Raw genomic sequence first — 15845 nt, 5'->3', positions numbered from 1 at the left:
AAAACGTACTTAACGCCTAAAGGATATGTAAATGAAAAGCTCGGAAAAGCACACAGATTTTCAGGGCTCTGGGCAGTCAGCCTCATGGAGGATACCCGTTGTCTTATCTTTTCATTTAGGCTTCAGATTAATCCGACAAACATTTAGGGTACACCTACTGACTATTTTGCCTTTGTGCTAGGAGCTGGGTTAGAATGATGAATAACGCGAACTCCCTGCCATCAAGGAGTTCAGTCTAGTTAGAGAGACCACTATAGAAACAAGCAATACGGCGTGACATTTCCAGCTCTGAGGCAGCAGAACGCAGGTGTTACAGTTCTTGTGTATATCCATCAATCACGCAATTAAAAAATCTTTCCGTGCAACCCTGTGCGAGGAGTTACTTGGGTAGTGCCCTCTGGGAGGAACATTCATGGAGTTGAAAGTTCTCCAAGCAGCTGTGCACAGCACGACAGTTTGACTGGAGCCTGAGGAGGGGGCAGGGTCTCACTGGTCACAATCAGGGCCAGAGATTATTTGCAGTCAACTGCCCCAGAGGTAATGGGGTTTGGAACTACTTTGGTGATTTGGTAAAAGAAAGAAAACCGAGAGGGGAACCCAGCTTACCCGGGAGCCCCCACCACTTGCTGATTGGACCCACTTAGCATCTACAGGAAGGACAACAATAAAATGAAAAAAAAAAAATTCCAGGGGTGAACCCCAAAGGTCAATCTCTGGCTGTGCGGGACAATGGGGGTCTGGCCTCCTCTTCTCTTCCCAAAGGGTGAAGGAGTCTTAATGAAGAGACATTTTCTCCGCGAAGATTCTAAACCCCAGCGGGTTCCACTAACTCCAGAGCAGCGAAGCCACGGGCAGGGACCGGGGGAGGCGGGGGGAGGGGTGTCGCTACGTAAAACGCTACTCTGGGGCTGGGACTCTGAGCAACAGCCGCACCCCTGCACCCCTCCGCCCGCCGCGCGCGACCCCGGGCCGGCTGCACGCTCCCAGCGGCGCGGTGCTGCGCCCCCGCCCCCGCCGAGCCGCGGCGCGCACACCCGGGCCGGAGCGCGCCCCCGGCACTCGGCATCGCCGCGCTCGGAGCGCTCAGACCTCGGCCGCAGCGGGCAGAGGAGACCAACTCCCGCGCGCCCGCCCGCATGCGCCTCGGGTAGCGGCACCGGGTTCCCGCGACCACCGCGCGTCCTGCTTCCAATTATTCCCGTCTCCGTCTCAGTCCCTCTGCTGGCGCTCTCTCTCTCTCTCTCTTTTTCAGACACACTCACACACGCACACACACACAATCTCACACCAATCTATACACTGGAGAAGAAAACACTTCCTTCGCGCCTCCTCCCTCCCCACCCTAAGAAGCTGAGCAGCCGCGTGGTGGGGGCCCCCCGGACCGTCTGGAAATGCTAATCCTAAAGCGCTTCCTCGCTTGTATCCAGCTCTTCTGTGTTTGCCGCCTGGGTGAGTGATCAGACCTCAGTGGGGTTTCATCTCCGGGATCGTTTGGGACGCGGTGGGGGGATTGGAGAGCCTTAGGTGCTTGCTGCCGCCGCCATCTAGCAAGGAGGGAAAACGCACGGTGGGCTGAGGATCCCACGGAGCTGGCGGCGCCGCGATGGGTGTCAGCGGCTTGGGAGAACGCACCCCCTCCCCACCTCGCACCTCCGCCACCTTCTGTCCGCCCGCGGGGTGCTGGGCCAGAAGAGAGCGGCTTCTCATTCTCGGTTGCTGTCCGCACAGCTCTTGTCTCTCCTGTTTTGCAAAGTGTGAAAAGAGCCTTTTAGGTACACAGAAGAAAACTACAACCAAGGTGCGGGGCTACGTCTTAGAAATGTTTTGCTTTTAGATTCATTATGAGCTTGAATGAAAAATACACGTGCCCTATGCGAGTTACACACACACACACACGCACACACGCACTCCCAAAAGGTAGTAACAGGAACAAGCACCAACCTGACTTTTCAGTGTTTTCCTGTACTTTTAATTTAGTCACATTCAAGTCTGGGCAGTTAGGTTAAAAAATAAAAAAGTTTCAATCAAAATTTCTTTCAGTGTTCTGCCACTGCTGCCAAAGTCAGAGGAAAGCTGCAGGTTGATGTATTTATTCATGGATTTGTCTTTCGTCCACCACCTTCCAGGTTACACATTCAGTAGTGAAATTGTGCTTTGAAACAGCCAGTCAGAATTATTTACCTGGAATGCAGATTCGAGTGTTCCAGTTATTTTCCAGAAGGATTGTAATATTGGATTTTGACATTTTATTTTAAAAAAATCTTTTTTCCTTCATGAAGATTTTCTATTACGATGGACTATAATAGGTTTGGAGGTATTGACCTGAAAGTTAGAAAATGTATCTTAACTTGTGAATACACATATTTTTCACTCTTTTCATTTTGAGGATCCCAGGTTTTTTTTAAATTTTAGATTATTCATTGTAGATATTAACCTACATTTTTATTCAGTATAGATGGTGGTGCTCTTGGCACACAGTAAGCTTTACAAGGAGAAATCATCCTCATAGTCTAACTATTGAGAGTTACATTTCAAATATGGTGATAATTGCCACCAGCCCCCCCACCCCGCCCCCCCGCCACACAGATACATGGACATAATTTAAATTCTGAAAGCTTTACAAAAATACTCAGGGGTGATGTGATACACAAGGTTGACATTTAAGACTAGCAGGAGAATCTGGTCTTGGTTTTCTCTAAAACCACAGAGTTGAATCTGGGGTGTTGGGGGCGGGGGGAGTGGGGAAGACATTTTTTGGAAGTGCTGTACACGTCAAATACACACCTGTTGAATCTGCATTTCTGTTATAGATCTGTTTTAACAAGGAAGCCAGATCCTTTTGTTATTTGGATTATTATTTAAAATAAATCTCACCATAGTACAGATATAAACCAGAGAATATTGCTTTGTATGCCATCCAAACTACTGCTTTGAATATATTGTGAATTTTTAAAAAATTGAACTATAATTTGCATAGCACACGGCTCATCTTTTTCAAGTGTACAGTTCAGTGGGTTTTAATATACTGACAAAGTTGTACAACCATCACCACTATCTAATTACAGAACATTTTAATCACCCGGAAAAGAAAATCCATTAACAGTCATTCCTTATTCTCTCTGACCCCAGCCCTGGCAACCGCTAAGCTTTCTCTTTTTGTAGATTGGCCTATTGAGCATTTTTATATAAATAGAATCATACGGTATGTGGCCTTTGGTATCTGACTTCATTCACTTAGCATAATGTTTTCAGAATTCATCCCTGTTGTAACCTGTATCTGTACTTCATTCCTTTTTGTGGCTGAATGATATTCCATTCCAATATAACATGGTTTGCAAAGGCTTTTCTCAATAAAGCATTATTTATAACCTATTATTTTTGGTTATACAGATTTTGATTTATTGGGTGTTTTCTTTAATGCTTTGATGATATAAAATTTAAATGTAAAGAATGAAATTGTTTAATAGTATTACAAGTTTATGTAATGATATTGCATATAAGCCTGTATTAGAACTCAAAATGTGCTTGTGTGTGTGTGTGTGTGTGTGTGTGACTGACAGGTGACAACTTTTGTGTATCCCTTTCCATTTTAACAAAGTTGACCTCTTACATTGTTGCCCGCATGTTGACCAAAGGGCCTTGTCCATCTCAAATCACATGACTATCTTGATTTCAAGGTAATATGTTTTGAAACACTGAAGCATATTATCTACAAATAAAACATGCAGCCTCCATTTCAGTTATTTCTCCCTCAACAATTACTGTAGCATTTGTAGATATATTTATTGCTCATCTTCAGTATTCCTGGGGCCCATGAGGTGGCCTGGTACAGGTAATAAATGCTCAGGAAAGGTCTGTCAACTGAGAGGTACCATGTTGGATGAGCTCTCCAAGACAGTTTAAATGAACGTTAGGCTGCCATGCTTATCATTATCCTAGAACGAGTTGCAGCTTTCACTAAGGTGTTCCTTGTTAGCAATTAAGAATGAGTTAGCAGTTAATGACTTTACCACTTTTTGTGTTTAAAATGTCCTGATGTTTTGAACTGGACATATAGACCAATTGTTTCTTTCAAATAACTCTCCAAATGGGGAAAAAATAATTAAAGTATTCGGACTGGCACAAATCCTTTCTTTCCAAATTAATATCAAGGATAACTGGAGACTAAAGAGGAACAAAATTGTTTTTGGTTTTGTTTTTGTGGGTGGGGGTTAAATGTATTTTGGGTCCTTCTGTTTGGGTAATTCTGTCTGGATTGGCCTGTTGTCTCAACACTCTTCGCCAGAACGAGTTAGATCATGGATCTCACACTTGAGTAAGCATCAGAATCACCAGGAGAACTTATTAAAACACGGATTTAGGAACCCACTCCTTAGAGCTTCTGATTCGGTAGTCTGGGATGAGGCCTCAGAATCTCATTGTCTAACAGATGCCTAGGATATGGTCATGCCATTGGTCCAAGTCCATACTTTGACAACTGCTGAGCTAGTTTGCATTTAAATGTTAACAAAGTTTCTGGATTACTAACGAGGTTTTATAGTGGACTTGATTTCCGATACCCAACTTAATAATATTTTAAAAAATTCTAGGAGTTAGACACATTGAATGTTATTCAGCTGAAGGCGATGCTGAATCAGAGACGGAGAAATTGAAGATGACTCCAGGATAATTCCCTAAGGGAATTTCAACCTTCTTAGAATAATTAAGAGGTTTTCTACTAGGTGGAGAACTAATCTAATGGCATCGCAACTCTCATTATTTAATCTTGACCCACTGAACAGGTAATAGGAAAAACTGCAGGGCTTTCCTGTAAGGAGGCTTAACTATGAGTCATAGAGGAGAGGTAGGTGTTTTAAGAGCTTTAAAGGAACAGTTTCTCTCAACTAATGAGAATTCAGCATGTTTGAATTAAGGGTGTTATAGCCTTGCAAGGTACACTAAATTTAAGTGTTTAAACACTGTTGTGAAATACGTAATGAATCAGATTCTGAACTTTTAGGTCATATCTTAAACTGCTTTAAGGAACACATTAACTACAAATTATACCCAATTCTTTTGCAAGAATTAATTGCTTAATTTGTCCTGAGTATGGAAGCATCAGAATCCAAAACGTTGTGACTCTCAGCTTGGTCTGTTTATTCTCTGAAAACAAATTGTAACCAGGAATAGAAAATATTCATGCTTTTTCTCCCCAAGTAATAACTAGTCTCCATTCAGAAAATTAATTACTTTTGATTTGCAGAGTAGCAATTTTCTTTATTTCATGTCTCTCCTTTTTATGTAGACTGTACTTGCTTTCACTTAGGGAAGTTTGCCAGGATAAATCATTTCATTGACGAATTCATTTATGTTCTCATGTCTGCACTAAATATTTGGGAACGTGCTTAAAATTTTATGTTGTGGGAATTTTGCTTCTGGCAGAAATTCAGGTTTTTCTGGAAACATGATCTGTGTTTCCCCATTCCCCTTACTCCAACAAGCTTTGAGTTCTGTCTAACCTGGTAGCTTTGCTTGACCACCCGTTTACCAACCGTTCAGACTGTGGTAAGGAAACGGAACCCCCTCATTCAAAACCAGATGATCTCGAAAGAAGGGCTTGGTCAACACAAGCTCCTCTTGTGTTTTATTTCCATTTACCATCTACTCAGTGTTTGCCAGGTGCTGAATATTTTATGTACAATTTTCTCATTTCGTTCTCCCCCAGACTGCTGGAGGTAGGTGTCTTCATTTTACACATTTTATGCTTGAGGAAAGTGAAACACAGAAAAGCCACAAAAAACTGGCTTACTTAATTTCACACAGCCTATCTTAGTCTGTGCATTCCTTCCGACTCTCGAGCCTGAACCTTTTTCTCTTTTCTTTCCTAGGAGACCAGTTTCCTGTTTGGAATTTTCTAGCTTGCTTCCTAAGAGATGTGATGCTACATTTCCCATTCCATGGGCTTTCTTGCAGTTCTCTATTCATGATTTTCTTCGTGTGTTCCCATATTTTGTTTTTCCCCCTTTAAAAAACAAAAAAACCAAAACTAAGGCATAATTTACTCTAGAAAGTGTACCATCTTGAAAGTTCTGACAAATGTGTGTGGTCACTTAACCAGCTGGATCCAGATGTAGCATGTTCCTGTCCATAGTATTCTAACTACTCTTGTTACGTGTTTACTGAGTGCCTGACATCGGCTAGGCAGTAAAAATTAAGCAGTCCTAACATTCATCATGCCTCCAGTCCGGCTGATCTGATTCAATCTCCACAGTGAAAACCCTCCTTAAATCTCACTTTTAAGATACTTTCTACATTTAGAACTAGTTGAGAATAACAGGCTTTCTGAAATATCTCTTAATGTGTTAAATATCTTAACTTTCAAATATTTTAGAACGTTTCCCACTTCATCAAGAAAGCCTGTGGTGAAAGTCAAAGTCATTTTAAACAAGACATAGACATGTTTAGATTGTGCTTTCAACTTTTAATGTTTTATTGGGAGTGAGCCCTAGCCCAGTTTCAGGTTATGAAGGAAATCAGTTTTTATCCACGTTTGTAATTCTTCTGAGACATGTATAACATACTGTTATAGGCATTAAGGGCAGAATTATTTGATCATATTTCAAAATCCTAAAATACTTATATTTTGAAACTATGATTTCTAATGCCATAGCCACTAGGCATATGTGACAGTTCAATTTTAAGTTTATTACAGTAAGTTAATTCAGTTCCTCATTCACACTAGCCACATTTCAAGTGCTCTGTGGTCATATGTGGCTTGTGGCCACTGCATGGTGTGGAGAACATTTCTATCACTGCAGAACATCAATTGAACAGCTGTTTTAGAATCACAAAAAAGTGGATAAAATGTTGAGTGTTAGTACTGACGAGAAGTTGTCAACAACGAAAAATGCTTCTAAAGTCATTAAAATTATTTAAAGTGTTGCATTACTTTTGTCCTGTATTGCGTCAGCCATATAAGAACCACAAAGAGGTTCTGGTGGCCTTGGGTAGAGAGCAGCAATAGAAGAAGAAAATTCAGTGACCGCTTGGTGGTCTTTATGGACTCAGGCTTCTAGTTGAGGAGTGAGGGTTCTGTCCTCACTGCTCACGTCCCACAGTTTGTTCTAGCATTCACTCTAATGTTTTTGTTTTATCTGTCTGTCTCCCGCACTAGACTAGCTTCATGAGGGCAAAGACTTTATTTCATTCATCTTTGGACTTAGTATTCTTGGCCTTAGCACCTACAGACCATGCTTAATAAATCTTTAATGCACAAGATCATAGAGAGAGAAGTCTGTGAAGCTTCTTAGCAGGACCTTTTTGCTGTTGGGATCAGCCAGTTTCCTCTGGTCTTTCCTGCTTCTGATTCTTATCCTGATCTTTTGAGTTAGGTCCGCATTCACCTTGACCCATCCATCTTTAATGCCACTTCTAATGGCACCAGGGCTTCTCTTTCTTTGATTGTCCCATGAATGCACATGAGTATCACATAGATTCGGGAACTCTCTGCATGGAAAATAAAGTCCCCATGATTGATACTGCATGTGTAGTGGCAGGAGCAATTTTGACATTTAATTATTGATGTCTTGGTACCGGTGAAGCTTGGCTATGTCCCTGGGGGTGGGGCATCAGGTCAGTGCGTGTGTGCACACATGTTCACCTGTTACAGAGGATCAGATAGTGAGGGTTAAGGGCTGGTCAGTAATGAGAAACGAAGCATCTTGAATCCATGCAGACTGTATTTTCAGTCAGTCAACTGCCCAAGACAGTTCTGGAAACTGGACAAGGGACAGGAAGTGCGGTTTTATCATGTGGCTATGCATGCTTTTAGAATGTGTCTATAGTTTTATCATTAATCACGGAGATGATGTGCTGCGCCTAGCTTAGCCCCGCATGTGGATGTTCAACAAATATTTGAACTGAGTTGAATGCAAACGGAACACATAATGGGATGAGTTAGAAATCCTCACAGGAGTTAAAAACAGAAAAAAGACTTGCTCTTCTATTGGGATATTTGCTTTATTTTCTCTCACTCACCATCCTTCCTTTCTTTTGGGGGATTGTATATGTGTATGCCTTCTTTATTCCACCTTCACTTTCTTTAAGTATGAATCTAAGATTAAAAACAACAACACTCCACATTGCTCAGCATCTTGATGAAGAGTTTGATAAAGAGGAGACTGATACTATTTGATACCATTATTTTAAAATATTTTTACTGTGTTAATATAATTTGGGGAGCTTCATAGTTGACATTATTTTTTTTTTCTTTTGGTTCTTATGTATTGATTGAAATAATCTCTACACCCAGCCTGTGGCTTGAATTTACGACCCTGAGGTCAAGTCACATGTTCATCCAACCGAGCCAGCTGGGCATCCGAGTAATTAATACGATTTTTAAAGTATGGGTTAACATTTCCTTCTTCCTAAAAATTCTAATATGTTAAAGTGGGCAGGTTGCTTTGGATTCTTTGGGGTTTTTCCTTCTGATACTTGGCAGAGATATTAGAGTAAATTCAGTTATTCAGGGTCCTTGTTAATGTGAACCTTCTGGTCTCATTCAGTAAGCATGGGTCAATTTATGTACACATTGGAGAAAGATAAAGCTTTTACAAGTTTCCTTGGAAATATAGTCTTCATATATTTGTAAAGAATAATTTATTAATTAGCAATAAAGAATGATTTTCTATTAAAATATCAATAACAATGACTACAGATAGCTTTCCACTCTTGGAGTATTATTCTTTCCTTCTCTTTCTCTGCTTTTCCTGTTAACATTTACTCCATAATTTTTCTGTTCTTTCACCGTCACTGACTGGACTGCTTGTTTCTTAAATTCTGAAGCTCTAATATATTTAACTCAAGATAGGGCTTGATTCTAGACCTTTCCTCTGAAGTGATCAACTCAATACCATGAGTAGGAATAAAAGAAAATGTTGCCATTTTAAAATGACCTTTTCTGGGATGCCTGGGTGGCTCTGTCAGTTAAGCATCTGCCTTTGGCTCAGGTCATGATCCTGGGGTCCTGGGATTGAGCCCCATATTGGGTATAGGTTCAGTGGGGACCCTGCTTCTCCCTCTTCCTCTGCCTTCCACTCCCCCTGCTTGTGCTTTCTCTCTCTCTTTCTCTTTCTGAAAAATAAATACATCTTTAAAAGAAAATTAAATAAAATGACTTTTTTTAAAGCAGAGAACGTGATCACCACTGGAGTCCTGATTGTGTGATTATCATAACAAAATCCTGCCCAGATATAAAGAACTTTCTAGATTTTCTCATGGTTTTCAATCACATTGTCATCAGAAAATTGAAAGTGATTTCCGTAGGAACATTTTCACCCTCTTGGATTTCTGGAATGGGATATATAAAAGGGGCATTCCCCTGACACATGACTTGTACAGACTCTCGGTCTGCCCATAGGAGCATACTGCACATGCAATATGGTTGTGTTTGTTTCAATGCAGAAAAACAAACTGATCACCACTGATCTCGGTCAGTAGTTCACAGTCCTGGCTGTATTGTGGAATTATCTGGTGTCGTGAACTGAATGTTTGTGTCCCTCCCAACTCCTGTTTTGAAGTCCTACCACCCAATGTGTCTGGAGTTTGGAGGTGGGGCCTGTGGGAAGTAATTAGCTTTAGAGGAGGTCATGAGAGTGGAGTCCCCATGGTCGAATTCCTTTCCTTATAAGAAGAGAGACACCAGAGCTTGCTTTCTCTGTTTCATGCGAGGACAGAGTTAGAAGGTAGCCATCCGTAAGCCAGGAAGAGCTCTCTCCAACTAGCCCCTTGATCTTGGACTTCTTAGCTCTACAACTGTGAAAACGAACATTGTTTAAGCCACTCAGTGTACGGTATTTTGTTATAGCAGACCAGGCTGACCCTGTACCTGGGAAACTTTTAAAACATACTGATGTCTAGGCTCCACCCTGGATCAAGTATATGCGTGAGTGCAGAGCCCAGGCATGAATATATCTTTTGAAACTTCCCAGGTGATTACAGAGTACAGCCAAAGTCTGAAAAACCACCATTCTAGGTCAGCCTCATGATACTGCTAATCTTAGTTCATTTGTCTTAAGGTAGAGATACTGGCAAGTTTCATGCTGTCCTAAAACAAAGCTAGTGCCACAGGACAAAGGCCCTGGAAGATTTCCCATCCCTCTCTCCTCTTCTTAAGGCAGTTTCAGTTTCAGGGTAACCTTAGAAGGAGGAGTATGGACTACAGTGGTTGACCTCATAGCCTTTGCAAGCCAGAGAAACTTCAAGAGGCCAGGCGTTCTTGGAGTTGGTCCAAAGATGGGAGTCTGTGAGGACGTGGGACAATAACTGAACCAGACTCTGAATTGGGAGGCAGTTGGCATTTATCAGGACATGGGCACATGACAGCTTTTATTTTGTCAATGATGCATATTCTTGTTGTCCCCTTGTCTTGTTTATTCTCTTTCTCCATGTAGAATTTGTTAGAATCAGAGTCATTTTTGGTTATGTAGTAGATACAAGATTTAACTGCGTTCTGGGAAGGTTTCTAGGAGGAGATGGGGTTGGATGTAGACCTTGCAAGGTGGCTGGGTAGGGCACTAGTAGGGTGGAAGGCATGGAAGGGTATTAGTGGCAAAAATAACAGTATACATAGAAGCATGGACTGGGAATGAGGGTGCTTTTTAGAAGGAGGCAAAAATTGGGAGACGTGTATACTAGCGGAAAAGTACCAAATAGTAGGAAGGATTTCCTTTGGCTAGTTGAAGGGTTTGGAGTTTGGAATTTATCCAGTACATAGTGGGAGACTCTTGAAGCATTTTGAGTCATGGGATGACTTGAGTTGGTCTCTTTATTTTAGGAAGATAACTGAAGTATCAGTATAGGATGGCTTAGAGCAGCGAGACTGGGTCTCAGGAAGCTCAATTAAAAGGCTTTTACCGTGTGACAGTCAAAGGGAAATGTGATGGATCATTTGGAGGCTTAATAGTATCATCTTTATATAATACTTCAGTGCTTAACAGATACTTTGAAATGCATGATCCCGTTTGATATTAGTGAAGTTGGTGTAGTTGCTGGGAGTTGGTGCCACTCTTGGGAGAGCGGGTCATTGGTAGTCTTCAAGGGAGTGTCTTCCCTGGAAAGGTGAGGGTGTAGCAGGGACCACTTAGGGTCAACGAAATAATCCAGGAAGGAAAAGTAGAGGCAGGAAATATGTGAAAGTCCTACAGAAGTTGATAATTGGGAGAGAAGAAAAGAGAGAAATAGAGGTGGGTAGCTTGAAGATTGCTCATGTACTGAATGGTAGAACTCCAAATTTGTTACCAGAAGATGAAGGATTTGAAGCTAAACATTTCTTCTGAACTGATTAACTCAGGGCCTTGAGAATTCATAAGAAGAAATAGTGCCACTTACAATGATCTGTTTTTATCTCTTTTAGTAGAGGTCTTAGTGATAACAACACCACCAAAAAACCCAACCTTTTTTCCCCTAAGTTTGGGAGGAATCTTGAGTATATTCATAGTGCCAGCCTAATTTTATCAAGTCTTATCAAAACTATTTACTTCACCTCTAAAATTCTTGTATTTGTGCTCTTAAAAATGAGCAGCAGGTACCACTGAGGCATTTCAATCAGCCGCCAGCCAATAAATAGGCTTTCTTAATATCCACAATTTCAGATTGCTTGAAGGTATCATATTCCCACTGCATAAACTGGTATGTTCGTAAATTGCCTGCAACTTGTATTTTCCGTAAAAGCAGTGCAATGAAAATAATCCACAGAATAGGCTTCCCAGAATTCTTAAAATTGATTTTAGCAATTGTTTTAATCTGTGAAAAATGCAGTCGGATTTTGTTATCTACTTTATGTCTCTTAACATATATTAAGGATATGTGAAGTGATAAATTAACAAATCATTAAATTTAGAAAAGGGATAAAGTGGTAGCTGTCAAGAATAAAAATGTTGGCATGTATTAACTTGTGTCATGAAGACACATATCTATATTATGCTATATAGAAGTTGGATGCAAGACTTCTGTATTTAATATATAGACCTAAATAGATTCTTTTTTTTTTTTTAAAGATTTTATTTATTTATTTGACAGAGAGAAATTACAAGTACACTGAGAGGCAGGCAGAGAGAGAGAGAGAAGGAAGCAGGCTCTCTGCTGAGCAGAGAGCCCGATGCGGGACTCGATCCCAGGACCCTGAGATCATGACCTGAGCCAAAGGCAGCAGCTTAACCCACTGAGCCACCCAGGCGCCCCAGACCTAAATAGATTCTTAATGAGTAATATTTGCTTATGGTAGTTTCCTTTGCTGGCTTTCAGAGTGAGGAAATGACATGTGATCTGTATACACACACACACACATACATATATAATGCAAATATATAATATAAACAAAATATAAATATGTATTTAAGTATTTTTATATATTTACATGTATATATGCATATATTATTTATTGTATCTATATGCATATATATATACTCACACATAAATAAGGATATATATGTATGTTTTTCTACATCTCAGTGCTTTTATGCTTTATTTTGAGCATTAAAAGATTAAATCCTTTGGGAAAATTATTACTCTTAATGGTGCAGATTGTCCTGGATGTTTTTGACCTGACTTTTTCTTGCCTCCAACATAAAGAAAGGAGAGGCGGAAGGTCTGCTTCTTCTGTGAGCTGAATCCAGTGCTGTCCTTCTTCAAAGAGGTCGAGTCTGGGTGAGATCAGTGAAACTTATTTCACCAGATGATTGAACAGCCACTGTGTGCTTAAAACTGTGCTTGGACTTCACTGGATTTTTCTCTTCGAGGAGCTAATCTGGTTACAGATATTAAATGAACACTGGTGGGAGCACACCAGAATAGAGAATAATGAAGTAAATGTTAGACTCTGTGAATCAGATTTTAAGTCTTTGGAAAGTCGTTAGGGGAGGCCAAGATGTAAATTCATCTTTAAAATGTCTCTGTGAGCATATGAGCATCACTTCCACCTTTTGAACATGGAACGTTTACTGTTTCGTTCAATGATTGAAGCCTCTTTTGTGTTCTCTCTCACACACGCCTCCTTTTTTTTGTTCCACGCAAAAACAAAAAGATACATCTATATTACTCATTTTAGATTATTCACTCAAAGAGAAGCTTGAATCCCCAAATTGGTTGGATTTTGCAGCTCTAATCTGAAATGCTTTAAACCATTCTCCTCACTACCCTACACTACCACATTCAAAATAATACTGGAAGCAGCAAAATGTCCAAGTAAAATGTGCAAGTTAAAACACTCCTCTTGTGTGTTCAATTCAACACCTACTGCTATGAAAATGTCACATAATTTCCATAGTGGAATTCTGTCCCAAATTGAGGCTTAATTTTGGTGGTGGCAGCAGCTATTTTGTGACAAAGGTAAACTCGTGGTGCTAATATTTCAAAGAATGACTCGATATGCATATGATTCTTGGCTAAAAGTCTATCAAAATGGGACAAGAATTTTGGACAGGGATGTCAGTGCTGTCTGCAACATGGATTCCTGGAAAGAAGCACAAAGGATAAAATGAAATCACTTTTAATTAGCCAAGAATGACTAGCACATGTTGCCCTGAAATCCTTTAAGACACAGCACAATCTGGGCGCCATCCATCCCACCAGAGAGATGGCATGGTCCGTCTCATCAGCCTTCTTTCTTGCCTGTGATTCCAATTTATTTTCTTCCCAACCTTTCATTGCATTTTAGCTATTTAGTATTCTTGGCAGAAGAAATCAACAAAACACAAGATGCTTCTTTGTTCCTCAGTAATTTATTCAAATTTTTATACTAACCCCTCTACCCCCCCCACCCCCGCCCCAAAATGATAAAACAGCATTCCAGTTCCCTGTCTGGCAGGAGCTTTCCAAGGCTGCAGCTTCTCTCTCTCTCCTTCCCCTCTCCCTCCCCCACCCACCCTTTACATATTTTAATTAGAGTTTTACAGCATCTGTCAATTTGAAAAAATAAAACAACTTAGTTTTTACAAACATGATGAGAGATTAAGTCGTATTAGACTCAATGGCATTCAAGCAGGTGAGGATTCAAAATTCTGTAGCCTGATAATCTCTGCACTAATGATAATGGCATTTAAAAACCCTTTTCCGGTGAGACAGGTTGGGTCTTCTCTGAATGCTGGCAGAGCAAGTATACCCCTAGTCACCCAGTTTTCCTTTAAAGATACATGGGGAGTGCTGGTTGGTTTGTTGGTTTTTTTTTTTTTTTTTTTAATGTGAGGCTTTGAGACTTTAGTACACAGTCTGCTGGAGATTTGTTTGGGTGACTGCATTACTGGAGAAAATGCACTGAAAATAGGTCATCAAGAAAAGATTGATATAGACTTTCTTGTGTGGAAGTAATTATGCTTGCTTATTGCATTCTGCTTACAATCCAGTATGCCAGACTGTGCAGTTTCAGTGAGAAAATATGTTCACATATAATCCCAGTTAGGGTTTTTAGACTGGAGTGTAAGGTCCCACTGTTTAACCCTCTCAAGATTCTACTGTGGTATTCAATAGTAAAGAATGGAGAGTTTTTGCATGTTATGTATGTTCTTGCTTAGTTACCTGTGAACCCTATACACACCAATTCGTTGGAAAGTTGTATCTTATTAAATATCATCCACACACATGTACAGAGCCAGGAAAACAGCACAGACACATCCCTGTTAACCTAGGAAATCCTTACCAGCCTGTTCTCTTGCCAAAATGTATACAATTCAGTAAACACACTATAGTCATCACGTGTTTGACATAAACTATTGCTTGCCTCAGGCCAATGTTAAAAAGGCATTTTGCCAAACTGAGGTTTGCTGGAGGTGGGGGGGGAGGTACATCGGAGGGAGGGGACAACTGGTGATGGACATTGGGAAGGGCATGTGATGTAATGAGCACTGGGTATTATATAAGACTGATGAATCACAGACCTGTACCTCTGAAACCAATAACACATTATATGTTAATTAATTGAATTTAAATGTTAAAAACATTAAAAAAAATAAATCTAAAGGGGAAAAAAAGGCTTTCGCAAACTCATAGCATTGGATATTGGAATGCTTTTAGGAACTTGCATCTTAGGAGAAGGACTTTTCCTCTTACATGGTGTATCCCTGTAATTGTCAGAAAGAAGTTCTTCTGCAAACTGACAAGTAATGAAACACAGTAGAGGAATAAGGGTCTCCATCCATGGAAACCATTAAGAAAATAATGGTTGGGATTTTGTGTTGTTTCTACTCATCATTAGGAAGGACCCATAGGTTCATGTCATCCTTGATGTCAGTTGATTTCTTTACAAGGGTATACAAGGTCCTTCAAAACCTGGACTCTGGCTCCCTGTCTAGCTTGACCTGAAAGTCCACATCTATCCTCCTTTCATTCTGGCTCAAGCCTTTCCTTTTTCTTTGGTGACTTGTGGTCCCTTGCATTCCCCCTTATCTTTCACCCCTGCTGTGAAATCTTCACTAGTGTATCTCTGTTCTTTGCCAGAAAAGGGGAAGCATCACTCACCTTATATTTCAGTTGTTTCCATAGCTCTCTTCCCTGAAGGAGTCTGTCTTCAGAAAGAAATGCACTGGGCTCTAAAGACCCCTGTCCCACATAGTAGGTGCTCAGTGAATACTTACAGCATAAATCAGTAAATGCAGTGCCTTCCAACGCAGTCACTTTTCAAAAACAGGAAATCCGGTAGGATCTGTCCTGTCCAATGTGAAGTGTTGCCACCACCTCAGCTCGTTCAGCACCCTCTTTAGCCGAAGAAACTTGGGATCGCGTTTCCAGCATTTGGAATTAGAATTCAGTTCACCCTCAAATTCACTCAATCCCTCTTATTTTAAAATGGTAAACTAAAAGTAGGTCAATCAAAT

At 40.6% G+C, this 15845-nt stretch overlaps 1 protein-coding gene across 4 annotated transcripts in view; it reads left to right on the top strand.

Annotated features, from left to right (window-relative positions):
* The first annotated feature begins 915 nt into the window (after positions 1–915).
* The window catches only part of PTPRZ1 (protein tyrosine phosphatase receptor type Z1), a 175594-nt gene continuing 160664 nt past the window's right edge, over positions 916–15845 (top strand). For 2 of the 4 annotated variants that reach the window (XM_032305162.1, XM_032305161.1), the window contains exon 1: positions 916–1449. In XM_032305162.1, coding sequence (XP_032161053.1) covers positions 1392–1449 — 58 coding nt within the window. In that variant the 5' untranslated portion in view covers positions 916–1391. The remainder of the gene's footprint in view (positions 1450–15845) is intronic. The other 2 variants (XM_032305164.1, XM_032305163.1) reach the window with 2 other exon arrangements.

Source organism: Mustela erminea, chromosome 11, assembly GCF_009829155.1.
Source record: "Mustela erminea isolate mMusErm1 chromosome 11, mMusErm1.Pri, whole genome shotgun sequence".
NCBI lineage: Eukaryota > Metazoa > Chordata > Mammalia > Carnivora > Mustelidae > Mustela > Mustela erminea.
The sequence above is the reverse complement of the archived record's forward strand: the minus strand, read 5'-3'. Positions and strand labels throughout refer to the sequence as shown.